At 45.3% G+C, this 21,903-nt stretch overlaps 1 protein-coding gene across 1 annotated transcript in view; it reads left to right on the top strand.

The window, feature by feature from the left end:
* LOC118507386 (knirps-related protein-like) overlaps positions 1-18,141 on the top strand; it is a 28,960-nt gene extending 10,819 nt beyond the window's left edge. Inside the window, exons 2-3 of the mRNA XM_036045839.1 lie at positions 11,901-11,978; positions 14,526-18,141. Of these exons, the coding sequence (XP_035901732.1) occupies positions 11,901-11,978; positions 14,526-16,070 (1,623 nt within the window). The 3' untranslated portion in view covers positions 16,071-18,141. The remainder of the gene's footprint in view (positions 1-11,900; positions 11,979-14,525) is intronic.
* The last annotated feature ends 3,762 nt before the right edge of the window (positions 18,142-21,903 follow it).

Below are 21,903 nucleotides of genomic sequence, written 5' to 3'. Positions count from 1 at the left end.
CAGCTTAATTTATCTTGCTTTATGCTCACGTCATAGCAATGTATAGTGTCTGCGACTGTGTAGTATGATGCTGGCCGTGAGAAGTGCAACAGCGACCTACCTTTCGGAAGCTCTCCATATGCCATAGCAATGTATTTAGCAAAAAGGGCCGTAGGATATCATCCGATATATGTGATGCAGCCATCGCTTTCTGCACCCTCAACACACTCACCCTCTTCGTAGTGTCTGCTCGCTCCTGATCAAGATCCAATTTTTTATCTTCAAATCGAGCAAACTCTGACCTGTGAAAATAAAACATTCCGAGTCACATTAAGTCCGGCATTTATCACCTTCAAACTCCGGCACCAGTGCCAGTCCGTTTGGCTCGTTTGGCGTGGCACAAGTGAACTGCGCTCCGGGTACAGCGCACCGTTTGCGGACGTTAATGATCATCGCTGATATTTGAGTGATGATTTTTGTTATTAAACCAAGCACTACAAAAGTCATCAAATGTGAACGCACCTCGTCGGTCCCCTTTCCTGTTCGTTATGTCAAAAAGACAGCTAAAGAGGATGAGGCCAAAGTCGTGGTTATAAAAGCGGAAGCAAACTAGTTAGAGAGAAAGGCGAGCGAAAGGTGAAGACCGCGGTGCGATCCTCTGCGGAAGAAAAGCTTCGTCTGGACTGAGACGTTGGGCGTTGAGACACATGCATACCACCCTTCGACAAGCACACATACACACACACACACACACACACACACACACACACACACACCAACCACCGCTGACACCTCCGCCGGTAAGAAGGTAACGATTTAATAGTTTTCGTTGTAATTATCATGTTTTCCCCCCAAATGCGCACTACGGACGAAAAGCTGTCCGCCCACCAAACAAGCACATTCAATCTTGGTTCCCAGGGCTTATTGTTCGGGTTGTAGATTTGTTGTTTTTTTGTTTGCGGCATTCAACTCGTCACCCTTTTTCTTCTTCCCGTTCTACGAGGTCCCTAATGTTCAACTATGGGTTCGCCGTTATTTTGAGGACCCTCCCCGTACCCGTTTACGCGCTGTTCCTTCCAAGCACTTGTTAGCTGTCCAAAAGCGTTACAGAAACGTTAAAATGTAGTTTGATTTCGTGTTATCAATTTGAAAACAATTTTATTTCTTACGCGGTTTCATGGTCTGTCGTTCGTTTGGCAGGGGCAGGTCCCAGTCTGCACCGTGTAGGGAACAGAATCGATCACGTTCACGCGCCAGCGAAGATGAGTGAAGAGAGAAAGAATCAGTACAAGTTCATCGCTGCATGATGAATCATTGCCAGTGTTTGCTACATTATCCCCAATGGATGTTGGACCTATGTAGCTGATGTGTTTTCTTTTTTGACTTTAACCTCAACACAAACGACTTCAACGGACAGTCAAGCGTGGAACCTCGCTTAAGAATAGTTCTACCGTAGTCAAGTACTTACCTTTGAACTATCGGCTCACCAATAAATGATTCCATTTCGGTGCTTCACTAGCCGACCGACGGCTGATTTTCGTAAGCTGTCAAATGCATGCATTTGCCCGGCACAATCGAAATCGCTGTACACTTAACAAGAAACCGGCACTAGCCCTAGCTGAAGATGCTAGTGTCTGTAGTGGTTGTTTCATCAACAGCACTTGTCAGCCACATAAATGTCTTCATCCGAAACGATCAAAGACGCATTCCGTTTGGGAAAAGCGTTTTGTGCCGCTGCCGGTTGGAAGCCGAAAAACATATTCGGCAATTGGAAGGGCGCTTGGGGCTCTTTAAAAAATGGCACACTTCATGCATAACACTCGATCAAGGTCGTTTGGATGATTGAAACATACAAAGCATCACCACCGGGCTGCTGTACATGTAGAGAAACATTTAAATTGCTCGTTAGTTACGTTTCTTGCGACGCCTCTTCGCCTTCAACCCAAAGCGGATTGAAAATTAATTCTTTTCGGGCATATTATTGGACACTGTTTTCCTTACAATTGAAATAAATTGCATCACTTTCTGGACTGTCGCTAGTGGTAACGTCTTAATAAGTATAACACTGTTTGGTAAACCCCGATATGGTCAGTCCGGAGCCTATTGACCACAAAAAATATGGTTTCAACTAGCGATCGCCATCTGGGTAATTCGGAACGAGCGGAAACTTTCACATACCGAGCTCAAAAAAATACGCAAAACCTTCAAATACACTTATTTATTTCCAGCCCTGCATTTTGCGTTACCGATCGCGGTCGCAGCGCACTTTCGTCCAAAGTAAAGCGGCAACGCGATTTGCCACCAGATTGGTTGTGCAAACAATTTTGTCATTTCATTTTTCAATTACTTGTAAATCATAGTTTATTTGCGGTGCGCTGGTACAAAGGTTACCACCTCCCAGGAAAACCGCACCTGTTTTGCTGCTACTGCTCCGTTCCGCTCCGTTCCGTTCGCTTCATCCGAGGCTCGACAGAGTCAAAAAAGGGTGTTGAAACCCCGGTTTTCCTTCAGACTGACTGCGACAACTACCGTGAACATCGCCAACGATGACAACAACGATTTCTGCTATAGGTGCGCAATTTTCAATTACATGAAACCGCAAAGATCATCTTCACAGCTACTACGCCTTGAACGCGGCGGCGGCTTCTGTCGCACACGCAATGGAAAAATGACTTATGCACTCATTATGCCACTAGAAAATGGTTCATCCTTCGCAATGCTATGTCGCTCAGTTCCTCGGTGATTCGTTCCGAAAGCTATAATTTAGCCGGGCAGAGTTACTACTTTGTTTGTGAGCGTCGTGAGCCCATTGCTACACTGCCGGCGACATTGATGGAAAAACGAGCGATGTAAACGGTTGGTGTGCCCTGTATGGGCACATTTACTTATGCCAACTATTTGCGTCCGATTGAAGTGTTTGGTAGACGTCGAGATCTTTAGTGGTTTTTATTGTAGCACTTACTATTAAAGTGCGATAATCGATAACTGTTTGTATTGTGACATTAGTCTAGAAATCAAGTCAGATCATCCTAACACTTGCCCGGATTTTATCAAAATAACAAGTGAAATGATATTCAAAATCAATCCTTCTCAAGATTACCCAGTGGCAATCGTTTAAATACCGCTGAGAAACGATGAGCTCTATATGTTTCCAGTACGATCAGGCCAAACCCCCAATGAAACACTGGGCCAAAGAGGACACGGAGTAAGCGAAATCATGACCGGCTCCAGCAAGCAAATGCGGGAAATGCGGGTGGGAAAATTAAACCAGGTAAATCACGAATAAGCTGTTGCTCACTGCTCACTTTCTCTAGCAGTACCTCGCACGTCCGCTAGCGCTGGTATGCGGTGAGGATGATAGATTTTCTCATCACTCTGTATTCAGTTCAACTGTTAAGGCTGTTGTGGTTGAGATTTTTAAAACTTTTTAACTATAAAATTTGGGGAGTAAGAGGGAGTTTCTGTGTACTGTTACTGTAACACCGTTTAAGCAATCTATTTGATGTTACAAGTTTGTTGGTATACATTTGTACTGTGATGTGAAGTACCAATCTCCCATCTTGCGCCCGAGGCCACATAGGCGTGTAACAACAGATATCGTTTGATTAATTAGCGGTCGCACTAGAAGACCCCTTCGCCGGGTTGATGTATAGCATTTATAGATTTCCAACATTCAATTTTTTTACCTCGCTAGTGCATGATCACACGGTGAGGATAGCGCGGTATCGGTAGCATGCGCATTAGACGATACTTCTCCAAACACGGTTGACTGAGGTAACGGTATGGCACAGGGTAGTACGGCTGGCTGGCGGCACTTGAATGGGATGCTTTTAACATCTAGACTTGTCAATGAGAACCTTTAGCGAGAGGAAGTACTGTTTGCGCCGTGTTCTGTTTGCCAGCACCAACACGACGAGGATGCTCTAAAGGGACTCTTCTTTGTTTGAAATCCATTATTACGTTTTTCAATTTATTTAGATTAGAACAGCGTCGGCAAGAATGGGAAGGTAAATATGGTTGCATTCGGCTATTTATAACACCGGCTGTAAGCGCACAAGCCGGCGATCACCGGGATGCAAACGTCTTCGTTAATTGCATTTCAGAGAGCCAAGTGGCGACCTTCTTTTCCATCCACTTCTAGTGTTTGTGGCGTGATTACGGGCAAAGCTTGAGCCATTGCACTGGAACCCGACTGTGCGCAGCTCGACAGAGCATGCCTGCATTTACTTCGGCAGCGCAAGAGGCATGCGCGCATGGTGATTCACCTAACTGGTGAGCAGCAAGCATTCTGCCCATTACACCAGTACATTGTAGCACGATCAATCAAATTAGCCTTTGTGTCAGAGTTACAAAATGAACTAGATTAGCTTTCGCCCAGATTGAATGATATACAATCTAGCGAAAATTGGACTCCGGTTTTGCGAGCGATCGGTGAATTTGGATATCCTCACACCGAACGTCCTGGTCCTGGTCGTCCACACGTAAGGTCTGCCCGTCAGCCACAAGTCGATCGATGATGAATGGAGGTGATCCGGCAGCCATGAATTCAACCTGATTAGAGCGTGAAGCTCATGTGCTAAAATTAGTTCAATTATTTAATTAAGCTTCGATTGATGATACCTCCGCGCACGCGATTAGTGACTCGGTTCGGTTCCGCGTACACACCCATGTCGAAGGCGTGCGACCTCACGCGATCCCGGGCGTTCGGCGGGAGTTTCGACGTGCGCTCGCAGCCTCGGGAGTGGCAGCCCAGCACCATCGTTTCACTTTCGCTTCATTCTTTCTTCGCTTTGATTTACATTCAACAATAGCAGGTTAATTGCATAATTAATAGACTTAATGTACAAATATCAACCATTTGTTTACTTCCTATTCTCGATTGTGCCCATTGTTCAGCTCGCTGGTGGCACAAGACCGAGGAGACAGTCTCCGAAACTGCCTCGAAACCGCTCGTGATGCTGCAGCTCGATCGGTGATCGGAGCGATCTACTAGTTGCATGCTAGCGGATGGGTGCTTTTGCCTTCGAACCGATTTGGTTGGGTCAATAGCTCGATCGATGCCAGCAGGTAGGTGACACACCTGCCAACTTTGCCTTAGATTTGTTTCTTGCACTTCTGATCTCTACGAGTGCCACGTTTTAACCCCTCAGTTTACGACGATGAGCTTCGCTGCAAGCTTTATAGTTCACTTTTAACGTAAACCAAGCGTGACGAATTACACTACTTTTGTGCCAAGCTGGCTGAGCTCGTTTCACAATTCTCTTGGCTGGGGCTAGAGTAGAAACGCCTGGGGCCTAGTAGGACGGGGTGCACTGGTACCTGGGCATTGTTATTATTGCGCAAATATCGATGATATTTGCACCAATCTGTGTTCTGTGTGCATTGTCTTTGCTTTGGAGTTGTGTGATCGATCGCAGTATCTCAGACACGCGTTACATATTACATATTCGCTCTCAGGCATAGAACTTTTGTCAATTGACGGAGCACAACACAGCGATCCCTATCAACGACCGTTTTGTGGATCACGTTCTTAAACAGATATCGGGCAAAGATCGCCTCACAGCCGTCGCGTTCCAGAGCATACCGGTGCTCGGTATATCCCCCTCGTCAGCTAATGATTTACGGAACAACGGAACGACGTCGAATTGCGACGAGCGTAGAATATCGTAACGATCAGCAGCAGCAAACGAAACCTTCACTACCGGATGTGTTCAGCTTCCCGCGGAGGCATCTCTTAGAGCAGCGCTGTCAACGTGTCATCAGGCAGAGCGTCGCAACAATGCGATAACTTCCCGCTTCATCTAGATTAGTTGATATGAGAAAAATCATTGAAAGTCACTCGCCATTGTTCCTCGCCGGAGGAGCGACACGCTGCGACACTAATGGACACCTTTCGACCGGAAGGTCAGCCGACGAACGAGGTTAAACAATACGCTGAATGGGAACGGAAAATGTGGTAGACGGAACAAGACGGAACTACAGAACGTTCTCACTTTGCGTCGCTGGGTCCGCTGGGTCGGTGCAGTCTGCCAGCTTCGGCCTGTAACTTCAGCGGTACGCCCGGTACCAGATTGACCTTATCGCGATAAAGTGCTGACAGCCGGTCACTGGGATTGGGGACTTGTGCCGTATCCTCCGCTTGTGTACTTATCACGTCCATGCACGTCGAACGGTCGGATGGTGTTCTCCAGCCTCCCATGAGACGCCCCGGTACTAGTACGAATAACTGCAAAGTAGAATAGCACGAACATGAATGCACTATTAATTTGCGCCGTGAGCACGAAATGGAAAATTAAACTATCACATCCATGACCAGTCCCAGTGCCCGTATGCCGGGTGTGGAACGTTTAGGGTACAATCTTCGCTCGTTCCACCGATGCGTTCCTTGCCACCGCTGATTGCCCACGTGTGTGTGTTGGAGTCAAAAACGAGACAAGATGACCGCATACCTGTGTTCTAATGGCATCTACATGACTGCCAGTGGGGCTGCTCCCTGTACATCTCGCTCGCTTCCAGTAGTAGTATTAACCGAACTCGAACGAGCACCGCAGCCGGATACAATCAAACGAATAGGAAAAGGAGATCAGTTCAGTGGGAATAATAATACGGTAATGAAGAAATAAACACGATTTCCAGCGCAGATAGTTTCTCACGAAAAGAAGTCACAAGGGTGTGAGATTAGATCTTGTGATTCACCCGGAACGCTAACGTAAGCCCGTTCGATACTATTACCAACACACCAGCAGCAGCAGCAGCAGCGATTCCACTACTCGCAAACAGCATTACAGAAGCATTAGCCCAAACGAAGCTCCGATCTTCGATCACTAGAGTTTGGAGCAATCGTAAGCATGTGTCCGTGTAGCTTTGGCAGCTTTGTTGGTGTGAAGGATTTCTGTGTAGCGCCTCGGTGCACGGGGGCGATCCGCGACGACGGATGTGCAAAAGTCGATTGACTCTCCACTAGTCATCGCGCGAGGGCCTTGCATCACCGCCAACCTGGTGGTGCAGTAAAGTCGCGCCTGGATCCCGGCCGCGATCGACGACCCTGTTGCAACCTTTTGCGTAAATGTGTGTATGCGGATATTTAGAGGGCAGACAGCCGCAGCCCCAGGTTCCTTGTGCCTGCGTTGCCCTTTTTTACTTACCGCGGTACCACCTCTCCCACCCGGTGGGGGTGAACTGTTGGCTGCAAGCTCGCAAACGAAACGGAACTGGCTCAAATAAATCAAACTCCACACCGCATGGATGGATGCCACGCGGGCTATAAAACTGCAGTTCCTCCACGCTCGGCGGCGGTGGTGATGATGGGATTATGATGATCTCACTGAGCGAGCTGTATGCTGATGTCGAACCGCCTGTCCCGAACTGCAACACTGTTCTTCCGGATGGATGGATGGATGGATGGATGGCTAAATGGATGCATGGCATCGTGTTCTGTGTTCGTGCGCTTGTTTTTTTGTGGGTCCTCGTGTTTGTGTGTCCTTCGTGGCTGTGTTTATTGGGTGAATATTCAGGACTTGCTGCTCGTAAAAGCGTAAATTATTCACCAGTTATTAAGCACAGGAACACAGGAATGCAAAAAGCGACAATTAACTGAACAACACATCGTCTGAAGGTTTTGTGAAAGCATCCACCAGCTGTCGCCAGCAGTTAGTAGACACTGGAAGAAGAAGCGGAGTACGAAGTCCGACACAAACGACACGGTGCCAATCCGGGGACAATTGCATTGCGATCCTTTCTCCCCTGTGTGATGTACGGAATGGGAGCAGTGGATTTTGGCTATGCAAAAGAATACGCTGCATCATCTTCGATGGGAAGATCGGATTCGCCAATGGGCCAAATATTGGTGAGTCCCTTTTGCGTTGACTTCCTGCACGCCCTATTCTTGTCAAGCAAGTTCCAATCAGACGTCGGTTAACAGCGATGACAAATGGATCGATCTTACCGGATCACCGGTTTTGTGTCTCACCCTAAGCCGTGAGTCGATCAATGCATCATCTGCTGCTCCGGCTAATCGGAATCGGATCAATCATGGTTGTATAATGGCAAACGCGTACTAGTCTCTCGGGAGTCGTACAAGTAATGACAGCCCCGGGGAGAAAAAAAATGATCGCACGAACAATTTGTCATATTTTACGTTGAACGTTGGTAGAATTGGACTTAACAATTACAGATCCAGCCAAGGCGATTTTCCGGAAGGGCTTTTTATGATGCGTCATAGCTATTTGTTACCGTTTTGTATTCGCTGTTCCCGGTGATTGGGATTTCTGCAACAATCATGCTTGCCTGTAGTCTTATATCAGCTGCCGTATTTCTTTCGCCAACTTTGCAAACCCCAGATTTGATGTGATCTTCTTGGATCATATTTCCTAATCTTCTTAACGCCTTAAAGAATAAATTTTATATCAAAGCGATAAACTGCAATGCTTCCTCCTTCCTTCCAAACATTGCACCACGTTTGTTTACATTGCTTACTTCTCAACCACGGTCTGCCCTCGTTTCTTCACGATTTCCGTCTCTCTACGGCTTTTCACTTTCAGCTCAACTGGAGCGCACAGAAAAAAGCTACATTTCAACCTTGATACAGTTCAAATCGGTTAGTTCCGTTCCGCGAGGTTTTCCTCACCATTTGCTTCATTCTTTTCATTCTGCTTGCGTTACTTGCTTAAAGTTGAATGCGTTTTGCGCGCTTTTCTAGCACTCTGTCCGGTTGCTTGCCACACTCTTCCGTGGTTTGTTACGGCCCGGCTTGCTACATTGTTCGCTCGCAAGACAAACGATTTGCCTCCAGCGCACTCCATGATGCGCCATTTGGCCGTACGCCTCCGCACGCCGAATAATACTCCCGGGAATGTGTTGAGGTAGGTCAGGCTGGCCGAAGCCGTCGTGTCGGCCGGGGGGAGAAGGTGTGTAGTAGTAACTTGTCTCGTTAGTGTTCGAATTATGTCAATCTTCTTCACTCCTACACGTATCCAGTACGCGTGAAATCGGCATTGTTTTGCCTGTCCGGGCCGACTTCTTCTTCTTCAACCCCAGCTGACTATTCGCGCCGTAGAATCCAAGATTTAGGATGAAAGAATTGAGCCACCAGATTGTGCACTCGGTTGTATTTCTATAAATTTAGAGAATGGTACAGCTCAAGAAGGGGCAACATGGCCAAGAGTAGGGAGTGTTGGTGAATAGACAAGAAACAAAAAAAGATTCTTTCACGTTTGCCCGATTCTTGTAATGGACAGCGCAACTCGGTTGGTCTCTCGCCTCAATTGAATGCCCACCGGCCGCGCTGAAGCACGTGCCCGTGCACGAACACGAGAGCTATCTGAAATAGAGCGTAGCGCCGAACTGCCACACTCGCGGCCTCGATCGATTGCGCGAATATTCAAATCCAGTCGGCTTGGCACGTTGGCGGAATACGAAACAGAGCACCGGTACAGTTGCGTACCCGAAAAGGGTGCACACCAACGTTTCGTCAACGGCCCCAGCTATACTGCAATGCAATGCCCCAACAGAAAAACAAGCTCAACGCCAGAGGACAACAAGTGGTGGTACAGTTTGGCTCAAAAAAGGACGTACGCTAACCTTGAGCCCGGGGCCGAACCCCGGGATTCACTTCAACTTTAGCGAGCAGAAATTTAATGTACCTTTTCAATTCTGTCATGCTGTGTGCATGGAACTGCATCATGGGGCCCTGAAGTTCGCTCACCCTTTAAAATGCAGTCATAAAATACATCGACAAATTTTTACTTCTCAAAAACCGTGCGGTTTTATCTTGCCGCGCGACTCTCGACACCATCACGGCGAGTGATCGTAAAAGGGGGCAATTAAAACCACATTCTGACAAAACTGTGCGCATTAATGACCGGCCGACCGAGCAAGTAACCGAAGCGACTTATCATATAACCCCACCGTCCGCTTCGTTAGAGATAGTGCTTTCGCATCTCTGATTTAACATTCAGCTCGTTATTGAGGCTTTTATTCTGATAGCCAATACGAAAATACCCTCTGGCGGGGCCTTTTTTTGTTTTGTTTTGGGGGTTTTGGCAGTTTTCGAGGAGAATTGGGCAACAGGTCTTCTGCAGCCGAGGGTCCATCCTAGGCTCATGCATCATTGCACCGGACCTGGTCCTCTAGAAATAAGGCCAAAAACAACAGCAACACCAGCCGAGCGCGGCCTACAATGCAGTGATCGTGATATAAATTTATTCCACTGCTAACACCTTGGAATCCGCAACGCCAAGCGGCGATGACGTCTGGTACGCGCCCCCCCAGGTCCGCCTTCCTGCCCAATATACGCGCGAGATACTACTCCGCAAGCGATGCACGAAAATGAATTATTTTAGCACGGTTTATGACTTTTCCCACCAGCAGTTTATCACGCCTGACCAGAAGGAAGATACTGAGCGGGGTCGGCGATTGCAGGGAAAGGATAATCGGAATTGAAAGGAAGGAAGGCAGCGGCCCCCGCTTCCAAAAAGGTGGGGTACGATTGACGATTGCCGTGCCGTGGAAGGTGTGTGTTCCGTTTATGATAAATAGCAGCACCGAGACCGAGGACGACCGATCACTTCGGCGCGGCTTTTCGTCCGTACGGATGCTTCACTAGTGCGGATTTTGATTCTCGGGCCCTGGGATAAGTGGCATAAAATTTAAATGCATTATGGTAATAATACCGCGCGGAGCAATAAAGCTCATCGAATCTCATTAGAATTCAGGATTTTTGGCATGTCTCGAAGAGATGCTTGCAGTGCAATAAAGTTGAGCGCCCCGAGTGTTGACCGATCTCTGAGAGTTAACGTGCGACGTGATGGTGGTGGGCGATAAGAGGGGCGAAATATCACACCTGTCTTGATTTTCTTGGCTGACTAATTAAGGGGCACATGTCTAAACGCAGCCAAGTTCATTGATAACAAGACACTAGCTGTGGGACGAAGGCAAAGAGCTTTATACTCTCGTCGCAATTATCGCAACTACAAGGCATCTGTGACTTCAAGTAACTGATTTCCCATCAGCTCAAAATCGCGCAAATGATAGGAGAACCATCAGAGACACCCAAATCAACAAATCGATCACGGTACAAGCCTTACACAATCCTTCAGAGCCCATGTTGCATAATGGACGCGACATCACCACTGCCATCTTGCTTGCTGATGTTTGCGCGGTCGAACAGGTCAACGCAAGGTTAAAAGCCGTAAAACTCAAGTATCTGTAGCTCGGTGTGCAAGGGTACTCATTCCTGAAGAGATCACTCTTTCAGGCGTTTCGTTTACTTTTTTGCGCACATTGACGATAAGTCTCCAAGAACTAAGTTTGGCTAAGCTTTTTTTTGTCTTGTTCAATATTAAACTACAGTTCGATACTGAAGCGTTTAGTCTACATTTTGAACACTCACCACTGTTTGACAGGAAGGAACAAAAGGCAACAAGTGGTGAGTTTAATAACCTCCTTTAATACCACTCGCTACAACATGCCGTCTAAAGCAATTAAGTTCACCAGCATCCAGCCCATGCACCAAAGTCTTGGTACCACGCCACACATCTCATTTCCAGGTACACCGTACTGTCGTTAGCGCTTAAACGATTCCAATCTTTGTGGACCAGCGCAACAAATGGAAGCAGCGCACACAATTTTGAACTCGTAAACAGTAAATCATAGGATAATATGCCAACAAACTGCTTCCATGGGGTGGTGTTGGCGTGCAACAATGTTGATTTTATTTTCACAGCTCTGTGAGCGAGAAGATCCCACAAAATGTATACTAATACCATCTCCGAAAGACTTGTCAGAACTTTACGATCGACTTTAAGGACACAGACTTCGAGAATTTTAGTGTCTGTGCTTTTTGGTTATATTCGTTTAGCGTTTGTGCCTCAGAAAAATCGTTCTACATAATAATTGCTTCCATTCTTGTTTTTTCTTCACAGATGAATCAGCAGTGCAAAGTGTGTGGCGAACCTGCAGCCGGGTTTCATTTCGGTGCCTTCACTTGCGAAGGTTGCAAGGTAAGAATCGGGTTCATGATGTATAATAATGGTGGGAACTGCAGCCTCCAGCACTGTTCTACTGGAGCAGTGCCCCACACAAGATCACCGTTGCCGGAAGACACCCAACTTCCCGGCTTTAGCTTACGGCGTTAGCTCGTTCTACTGCGCGGTTACGATCTCATCTCGCCCAAAAGGATCGTCAAAGCTGGTGGTGTACAGATTCGGAGCACGCCATTTGGCAAATGCAAACCATCCACCACCAGTATCTTGCTTTTGTGGGATTGCCATCGGTTTTGAAAAAGGGCCTGATGAATCAGCACTACTCCGCGGGGCGTTGAGTGACAACCGGTTGCTCAATGCCTACAATGATCTACAAATATCACAACGCAGATGCGCTCATCCCATACGACGCCCACATCATGTCTGTCACCCGGCTTAAAGGAATCCAACCCCTCACCAGTTCCCATCTCCAGAAGTTGGACTGGAAAAGTTTAGCAAATCGTTCATCAACGCTACCAAACGCTACAGATCTGTTTTGTCCCTATGGGTAATGGGCCGTCGGTAACCGCTCCCACATGTAAACGTAACCTTCAACAATTCTCATTAGCCCGTACCAGAGTGACAAACTCGAATGGACGGTTATTAAGAAACTTATTAATATTTAACGGAACGGGGATCTACACATGTTCTACTATTAATGGACTGTACGTGAAGTGTAGTATTGAAAAATACGTTATGAACAAAAGCTTAAAGGAAATGCTGCAATGCAGAATGTTGAGAAACAATAGCAACTACTTCGTGCTGGTTAGGGCCAATGCAGGCATGAGTACGCTAAAGGTCAAACCAGCCGGACGGACCTAAATCGAGGACCTTAGCTGCTGCTGATGTGGGCTATTTCATAAATTTCAGAGCTTCTCAATAGCTTGCGGCGGATCTCTTAAAGATCGCGGTAGAACCCGATGCATTTGCACTAGCACTAGCTGATAGTACATGGATCCGTCCTGTCCATTGTCGCATCCATTGCATGGGGTGCGAAGAGGTGGTGCGCGAATCGATCGGATTGATCGCTATTTTTCTTTATAAATTAAATTACCAATGACAAATCTATCGTAGACCTGAATTAAGCAATAGCCATCATCATCGTTTGATGGGAGTTGCGCTTGAAAAAGCAATCAGTGTAGTGTACCTGCTGTGTGATTCCCACACAATGAGTGACGCTCACGTATTGCGGCTTCGGCACCCTTAGATCAATCACGGTTAATGCACACAGGGCGCAATACAATCGAATTGTTTGAACGGGATCTGCTCACGCGACGGGATCTAATTACATTCGAAATATTCATCGTCACTGGAGATTGTGGGTTGAATATTGCTCAAAACGCTCTAATTTTGAGGCATGCATTAATGACTGTGTGATAAATAATAACTGGATTGAATGGCCGTTTATAGGATAGGTATATTAAATCATTTAAGAAGTTTATTGATGCATCTTTTAAATCTGCAAGAAATTCTCATACGAAGTTCTTGAAGCAACCCTGAAAATCCAACCTGAAAGTTCATTACTTCAAATTGCTCAAAGAAATTGCTTGAGGTCTCCTCCCATCAATCAGCTTACTTTCGTGCAAGGCTTACTATACCCGCTAAAGCACCCGACGTTACGACTGTCAACCAGATAAATTTCGATACATCTGTCTGTCTGCCTCTATCTGACAGGGTATGATGACAGAGCATTGTTGGTACCCAAGCACGCAGTATCGCTTGCGTGCCCCGTTCCGGTAGCGCATGTCTCTCCGATTGTTTGCAATTTTCATTAAGCAATCGAACAGAAAAACAATCATCTAAGTGCTTATTTTCCACAAGACTTCCGTCCGAAGCGGCTACTAAATTATCGTGCAAGACGCCGACTGCATGGACACATCACATACGTGCGCCTGGGGTAGGGATAAACAGCTGATTGTGGACGTTTAAATGCACATGCACTTTGAACGTTTTGTTACAGATTGCTCAATTGCGATTATTGCTTGCAACACATTTTCATGTGATGTGTTTGCGTGCATATTTTTCAAGGATAGGGTCTTAACTGGTCATTTATGCTTGCAAGGCAACCGGTACATATTTTCTATCAAAAATTGAACTAAAAACCTCAAAAATTAAATAGGTCGTCTCAATATGCTTTTTGTATTGTTGGTGTCGCTGTGCCGACATCCTTATTAGTTATAGCCACTAATAGGTGTGAATTGAAATTTTCCAGTGAAGCTTTTCGAGAAACTCGATTCGTTGAAATCGCAAGTTTTACACACGGCCGGCCGTTGTTAGACCTGTGGGTGGTTGTGAAAATGTGGAATGCGTAGAGCTGTTAATCATTCGACACCACATTCCACCGAATGTATTTTCCAAAGGCGAAGGCCTTTGGAACATCATGCCGGTCATGGGAGAGCGACGTTTCGTTGACGAATGTCTACAAAAGCCGAAAAAGAAACCCCCATTTCTGGAATGCCAGTTTATCATATCGCTAATCGCGTCTTTCTATTCATACTCTTTCCTTTGTCCTCTCTTTGATTACAGTCATTTTTCGGCCGATCGTACAACAATTTGTCCTCGATCTCGGAGTGTAAAAACAACGGCGAATGCATCATCAACAAAAAGAATCGAACCGCCTGCAAGGCGTGCCGGTTGCGCAAATGCCTCATGGTAGGAATGTCCAAGAGCGGTTCGCGATACGGGCGTCGATCGAACTGGTTCAAGATACACTGTTTGCTGCAGGAGCAGCAGCAGGCCGCTCAGCAGCAGGGCAACCACCAGAAACCCTCGCAACCGGTAGGCATCCATGCGGGAATGTTTCACGGGGGCTATCCGCACGGGATGTATCCGCGCCCGCCCTGCACCAAGGAGGAGCTGATGCTGCTCGGGCTGGAGGAGTACAGCAAGCATCCGTCGGCATCACCATCAGTCAGTTCGCCCGACAGCCACAACTCGGACAGCTCCAACGAGATCAATGATCGGCGAAATGCGTTGCTACGGCAGGGCAAGCTTCACGACTCACCGATCAACAAGGATCTCTTCCTGCCGCTTCCGTTCGGCGGGCTACCGCTCATGCCACCGCCCGGCTTCTTGCCTTCGTCTCATCTGATGTTTCCCGGGTTCCATCCGGCGTTATACTCTCATCCTCAGGCCGGACTGCTGAAGCCGGCCGACACCCACCTAACGCTGCCAAGCTCTCCTCTGGCCAACAACAACAGTCGCTTTACGCCAAATCATAACACCGATCAGAATATGCATCCTGCGACCGTGCCCGTCCGGGACAATGGTAAATCGCCCGACTCCTTCTCCAAGCGCTATATTCTCGATCAGGTGCTGGAATCACAGCGCTGTCCAAGCAATGGCACGACGGGCAGCGATAAGGATGACCCCGAACCGGAAGAGGTGGTGCCAGCAACGATGACTCCTCCACGATCTCCCGTCGTATCAGTAACGCAGTCCGCCCCGATAGTTCGACAATCACAGACTCCATCAAGCCATCCTAACCAGCAGGACAACCCCATCGATTTGAGCATGAAGACGGGTAGCAGTTGCACGTCGGCCGATGAGCGTAGATCATCCCTTTCCGGTGCAGAGTCGAATGGATCGGACGATGAAGCTAATGGCGATAGCCGACCGTCTTCCGGGATGGACAAGTATAAGTGTACCGTCCCCAGCACGCCAGCTACCGTTGTTGCCAAAAATGCGTCTGCCACCACCAACAACAACAACAACAACAACAACAGTATCAGCAACAACCAAAATCACCATCAAGGCACTACTCTTCGTCACTCGCCCCGTCCGTCGTCGCTATCGCCATCGTTACCGGCGCAGCATCACCGAGCGTCCCCGATACGGTCGGAGTCTCCGCGGCACTTGCAACATCATTACCAGCACCAGCACCACCACCACCATCATCATCATCAGCATCTTCAGCAGCAGCAACAACATCGTCAACGCCACGTTCTTTCTCATCACGGTGGGAGCGGCAGCGAATCGGAGCTTGAACCCGAGGAAACCGAGTACGATCGTGAGGTGAAACGGATGAAGCTACAAGGCACAACACCGTTGGACCTTACCACCAAGGTTTAAGGGTAGCCACCAAAGTCTTTGGAGACAGTTCCCGTTCCTGCGCGACGCTGAGACGGAACACGTTGGTGCAATGTTTGTGTAGAACTGTGTGTAGAGTGTGGCGAAGTGAGATGAAGTAATGATTGATTAGATCGGTTTGTTTGTTTTTTTTTATTATTTGCAACGTTTACGAATACAACTTCTACACCCGTCGGTGTGTTGGAAAACAGTTGCCAGTTGCCTAGCATTAGCACAGTTTTGTATAGTACAAGTGAAATAGCAATCGGTTTTAGCAAAAAGCATCGTATACTGAATATCAAAAGCAGCAGCTGCAGAGCATTGATTCGCAGTTAATTACCAAAGATCGACAACGTGTCGATGAAGATGTTCGTGTTCGTGGTTATTGTAAATATTTTACAGTTTTTAGTTATTGCAAAACGGACACAATGGATGTCCAATATTATCACGTAGTTAGCTCTTAGGCAAGTGTGAACGAACGCAGTTTTTGAAATGCAATCTGCACAAAAGGGAGAACCCCATGACAGTGCAGACAATACGCGGTCTTTAGTTAGGAAAATCGGAATGTCTTCGATGTTTTTGGGGTTGTTGGTGGAACGAACCTAACAGCCCCCCGGAAAGCCATTCGCAGTGATGTTGTATGGTCACTCACTGTACGGTAGCCGATCAACGACGATATACATTATCAATGTGCCAGTACAGAACGCAACACCTATAGATTACCAGAGTCACTGTGTAGGCAAGGAAACTGTGGTCAGTATTAGTTTTGAATCGATTTGAGGACAGATCAGACATCCAGATTGGAAATATCTGCCTTTATGTATCATCATATCACTCTGTACATACAAATATCCGTTTATCCTGTTCCGTTTCGATGTGCTGACGAGACGTTGGCAAGAAGCTCCATACACTAAACCTAAAAAGAACAGCGACACCATCCGCCACAATCGCTGGTAACTGTTGGAACTCAGTGTTTATAAGCAAGCCCCGTAAAACCGAGTGTATACGGATATTTAACGCCAAAGCTGCTACCGGAATTCCTGTGCCACAATCACTCCAGACAACAGCAAACAAAAAGAGAGACAGCTTCTGGGTGCTACTCAAACAGGTTTGAGACATTGGAACGCATCGGACCCGACAATGTACTGCCGAGTGTCGATTAAAAGCATACAAATTAACGGCCGCTTTTCTTTCAATATCATCATCATTTTTCATTCCGTCTCGCAGGATTCCTCTTTCGTTCCACGGACGCTTGCTGAGATGCGAGCATTCGGGATAATACATGTATATCGTTACCATCGCTCTGCATCTATGCCCCCTTTTTGCCTGCTGTTTTCTTGAACAGGGGATCCTCCTTCTAATAAAAAAGAGATGAAATGAACTTCACATCGGTTCGAATAAATCGTGTGAATTGCTTGCGGGCATTGCATCGAATGCATTTGTTGTGATTTGCAGTTCGACATTCGCTGCACAACTTGCTGTCACAACACTTTCTTTAATGGGCAGTGGTAGTACGATTCAGTACATTAGGAAGATTCTTGCCGAATGCATATGCTCTTTGAAAATTTCTTTGTCAATTGTATCCTCGCTCTACAGGAAAATTAAATTCTGTCTAGAGTCCTGCACCAGAATCTAATCCTCCTCAAAAACCTCAAGGTAATAGCAGCAGATAATCCATACACACACACACACGATCAAACAAAAGCGATGAGCCTAATTTATTGTACGGAAGGAACTAGCTGATCCTATTTATGATAATCTTACGAATGCCCTACTACCGTCGGCATTTGTAAACAGTTGGTGTGTTACAGTTTATTTAAGTTTTTAAGGTAAATCGCAACTGCTCACCCCATAATGGAATTACGTTCAAGTGTGCATGAAAAACGTGCGTAGTAGGATAAACAACGTTATCTTTTAAAGCATGCAATCAAGTCCGTGTTGTGGTAACTTAATTTTTACATCTATTCAACTATGCTTTCCTTGAAATGTCTGTATTTTAAAAAGGCATACTGTTGTGCATATCATTAGAGCAAAATAACACTTGTATTAAATAAATTCAAATTCAAAAAAAAAAGAACGATGCGATTCTCGTTTTGTGACTTTTTAAACCATCCGAAATATGAATATGATCATCAAGGACCGTTCTAATTATATTAATTATTCTTTTATTTCCGATTATAAAACTATTCCTTTCGATACTGATACCAGGTATAATCAAATCCAAATGTGGCAAAGAGTCCTCAACTTCTCAATGTTATATATATTTTTTGTTTTTGTTCAAAAGTTAAAAACTGAGTAAAAAAAGGCTTTGCAAAAAAAATTTGTTTCTTTGGATCAACAACCTCCAGAGGTCTCGGCCTGCTTTTCTTGGCTTTCTGTGACTTGATTTTATCCGTAGTAAGGTAGTCAGCCCTATGTACGGGAAGGCGGTTTAGATGGGATTTGGCTCCGTTATTTTCTCGACCACCGGACCGCCAAAATATTGGTGCATAAAAATTCAACAAATCAGTACTGGTTTAATGTGGAAAAATAGATGTAAAAGATGCCCAAAAGTTTAAAACCAACTTTTGTCGATATTCAAACTTGATCACTAGTGCTATTTTATTGCATGCTTTGGACATACCTTAAGAATGATACAAGTAGACTTAAAATCTTTAATCTCTCGATCGCTCGTCTCGATGAATCAAATGAAAGTTCTATTTTTCCAAGGTATTAAGTTTTTAACTTAGTCGATTTATTGAAAATTGGCACTATTACCTAAATTTTACGAAGCAAATACTTTAGGTGGTCTTATTTTATTGTTAGTCACTTTAACTGTGACTTCCATCTATTTTGGAGCAACTAAAAAATTAATCAAAGTTTGATTTCTACTCAGTCTGTTATTTTTTAACTAAAATTTGTTGAATTTTTAATAATTCTAAGCAGTTTTCTTATATGTTGGGTATAATTATGGATTTTTTTTTTCATTTCTGGCCTGGCCATATTGTTTAATACTAATTTGACAGACATTTCCTCCTCCAAACCGTGAAAGAGCCCCTTCTACCGGGAGTGCCCGATTGGTTTATGGAATCGCATTATCATTTCCGAATTGATAGCATCGAAACAGACACCTCTACAAAAAGACGTCTAGCAGACGATTAGATTGCGTTCGGCCGACTTGCTTCGACCGACCAACCGTTTTGCTGCCCTTCTCAGGAACATGATTACCAGGGCTCTTCACAGGTATTATTTCAAAAATAAACTGTCCATTTTTTTTTTCTTGTAACGTAGGCAACTGTCAAATTAACCTTAACCACCTAGAAATAGTGTTTTACAGATAAATCATTCGTCATCATCAGACATTCGTCAAATATTCATGAAAACAATTTTTCATATTCTAAGCAATGTTTGATTTGAGCTTTTGGTACCCACTTGCCCCATTTACGCTTTATCCAACGCTCTAATCGCTCATAGCGCTTCCAGACTGAGAACACCACGAAAGGAAAAACCCACGATACATGCACAGGAAACATCCAAATGAATGTTTTCATGCACGTTTGCCCTCCATCCCGTACGCCCAATGCCCAACGTACGACCGAACACTTAGAGAAACTGCCAACGATAATAAAGGGAAACGACCGTTACCGGACTGGGTGGCATAGGTCACACGATATCAGGCCCTCGCTTTTTGGAGCAGTAATCTACACGGTGTGGTTTTGGTTGTAACACCACCACGGTGAAGGTGCTTCTCACGCACTTTGCGACATTTGATGACCCGTCGACGCTGGGGTGCCCACAGATCGAAAGAAAGATGATGTCAGTGCCAACGATTTCCTTCCCTTCGTGTACAATAAAATAGTATTTATCTCGACCGTACGGTTGCCCGGCGCATCGTACTCATTAGTGGTTTAATTTCACCCATTTTCATTATCGAAGGAAGTAATGAAACACTTTCCAATGGTTCGGTTGAAATCCCGGTTTCGTGAGGACTGCACACGTACACGTAAGGGCGGATACTGTTTGCTGGGAAAAAACGAAATATTTTGAGAAGTTGAGACCTCAATACTTCGATGCTTAGTGAAATGAGTTTGAATTTGTGAAATGTTTGTTGTCATCCTCAGTGAAATTGTGCTTTTTTTATGAGCATTGCCCGAGTAGATGCAGTATAAAGCTGAAAATTTAAATTTCAGAGCAGTTTTGACTCATTGTAAAATGACTTTTCAAACATTTAAGAACTTATTTCTTTGAAACTATGCTTTATTGATTTACTTTTAAATATATCACAAAGCTTTGCAATAAATCAAATGCAAATTTTTGTACAGCTGGTCCTTATTCTTTAAGCCACACACATCACATAGCTAAAACGGGGTCATGAGCCTCTTTTACACACGCTCGTTCTATTCTTAGCAGAGAATTGCGAGATCGTAGAGCATTGGGGCGGTCGGGTGGCCGAGGCGATAAATGGAATCCAAATTAAGGATATTGCAAAGCCTCTTTCTGGCAGGTAATTCAAAGTTACTTTCACTTGTTTCCTAAAAGTAGTTCGAAGTATCAATCGTCCAAGACGAGCTTCAACTGTAGTGAGGTTGTCGCTGAAAATGCCAAGAGATTGGTGCAAGTTCAAAGACAAACACAGTGCATGGCTCATTTTGAATTTATCTGTAAAATAGGTATTGTCTATATCGATTACCGGCGATCAGCAGATAATAAGGCGTGCTTAGCCAGTGGCCATACATCCAGGGAGGTGAACTCACGTTATATGCGATTGATTTTTGGACTGCATCCTGAGGATTGATACCATTTTTTCCTGGATTCACATCTTAAAGCATCTTTTTTTCGTTTGGTTGTAGAGGCTTTTGATTTCTGAGGCATATTCGCCGCTTTCCAGTTTTTGGTTTACATGTAATTGAACAGCTATTGTCATTATGACTAAAAAATTATTTTAATCCGATAAAACATTAAATTGTGGTTCACGAGATCATCCCGTGGACCGATGGTGTGTTTGAAGGAGCAAAGTTTCGAGGAGAGTTCTAGGTGTTTCAATGTTGGGCGATTGTACTGGTGGAGTGGATGGCGTCTCGGCGTGAAAGGGAATTCGAAAAGCCCCAAAAAGTAGCCCTTGTATAGCTGGTATATCATCAATTAATACTGTTTAATATTACGGAGTCCAATTTTGAATAGGAATCGTTTTATACCACGTATTAACGTTATGGGAATACCATCGCTAAATTCCAGCAGATTTGTGAATTTTTCAGTGTATTTGTACTCACATTACATTAATCTGAACAAACAGGATCCAATCACTCACTTTGCTTTTAAACCTATAAACCTATTCAATTGCTGCTGGATCACTGATGACGAGTCATGCAAGCAAAAATAAAGAGCGTGAAAAAATACTTTAACCTCGCACCACATTCGCTGCAACTTCAACTGAATAAGTATCTAATTTGTGATCATTTAAAATCACATTGTGAAAAGTACAACACCCGCCCATGTATAGATGAATTCAAACACTAATTGATTACACCCCAAAACATCATCTTGCCGACACATCTATCAGGTGGAAATTGGCCTTCCAGACGCGTAGCGTCTTTTTTTTTGGGAAGGCTGGCCTGTCAATGTGGGAATCATGTGGAGAATGAATGAAAGAGAGAATAGGATTGCGTGCGTCCGGGCGCATCTCTATGTGTGTGTGTGTTTTCAAGAAAGACAGATCCACAACAAAAAGGCCAAGAACAGCGTTTGATGAGCGTTTATAATCCGTGGACGCCTTCGCGCCTGGTGATTGCGGCCGGAATGCGGAATTGAACAAACTCGAACGAATAAGACCATCGCGCGACCAAAGGTCAGATGATAG

This window comes from Anopheles stephensi, chromosome 2 (assembly GCF_013141755.1).
Source record: "Anopheles stephensi strain Indian chromosome 2, UCI_ANSTEP_V1.0, whole genome shotgun sequence".
Classification (NCBI taxonomy): domain Eukaryota; kingdom Metazoa; phylum Arthropoda; class Insecta; order Diptera; family Culicidae; genus Anopheles; species Anopheles stephensi.
Note: the sequence above shows the minus strand (reverse complement) of the source record. Positions and strands in the feature narration are given on the sequence as shown.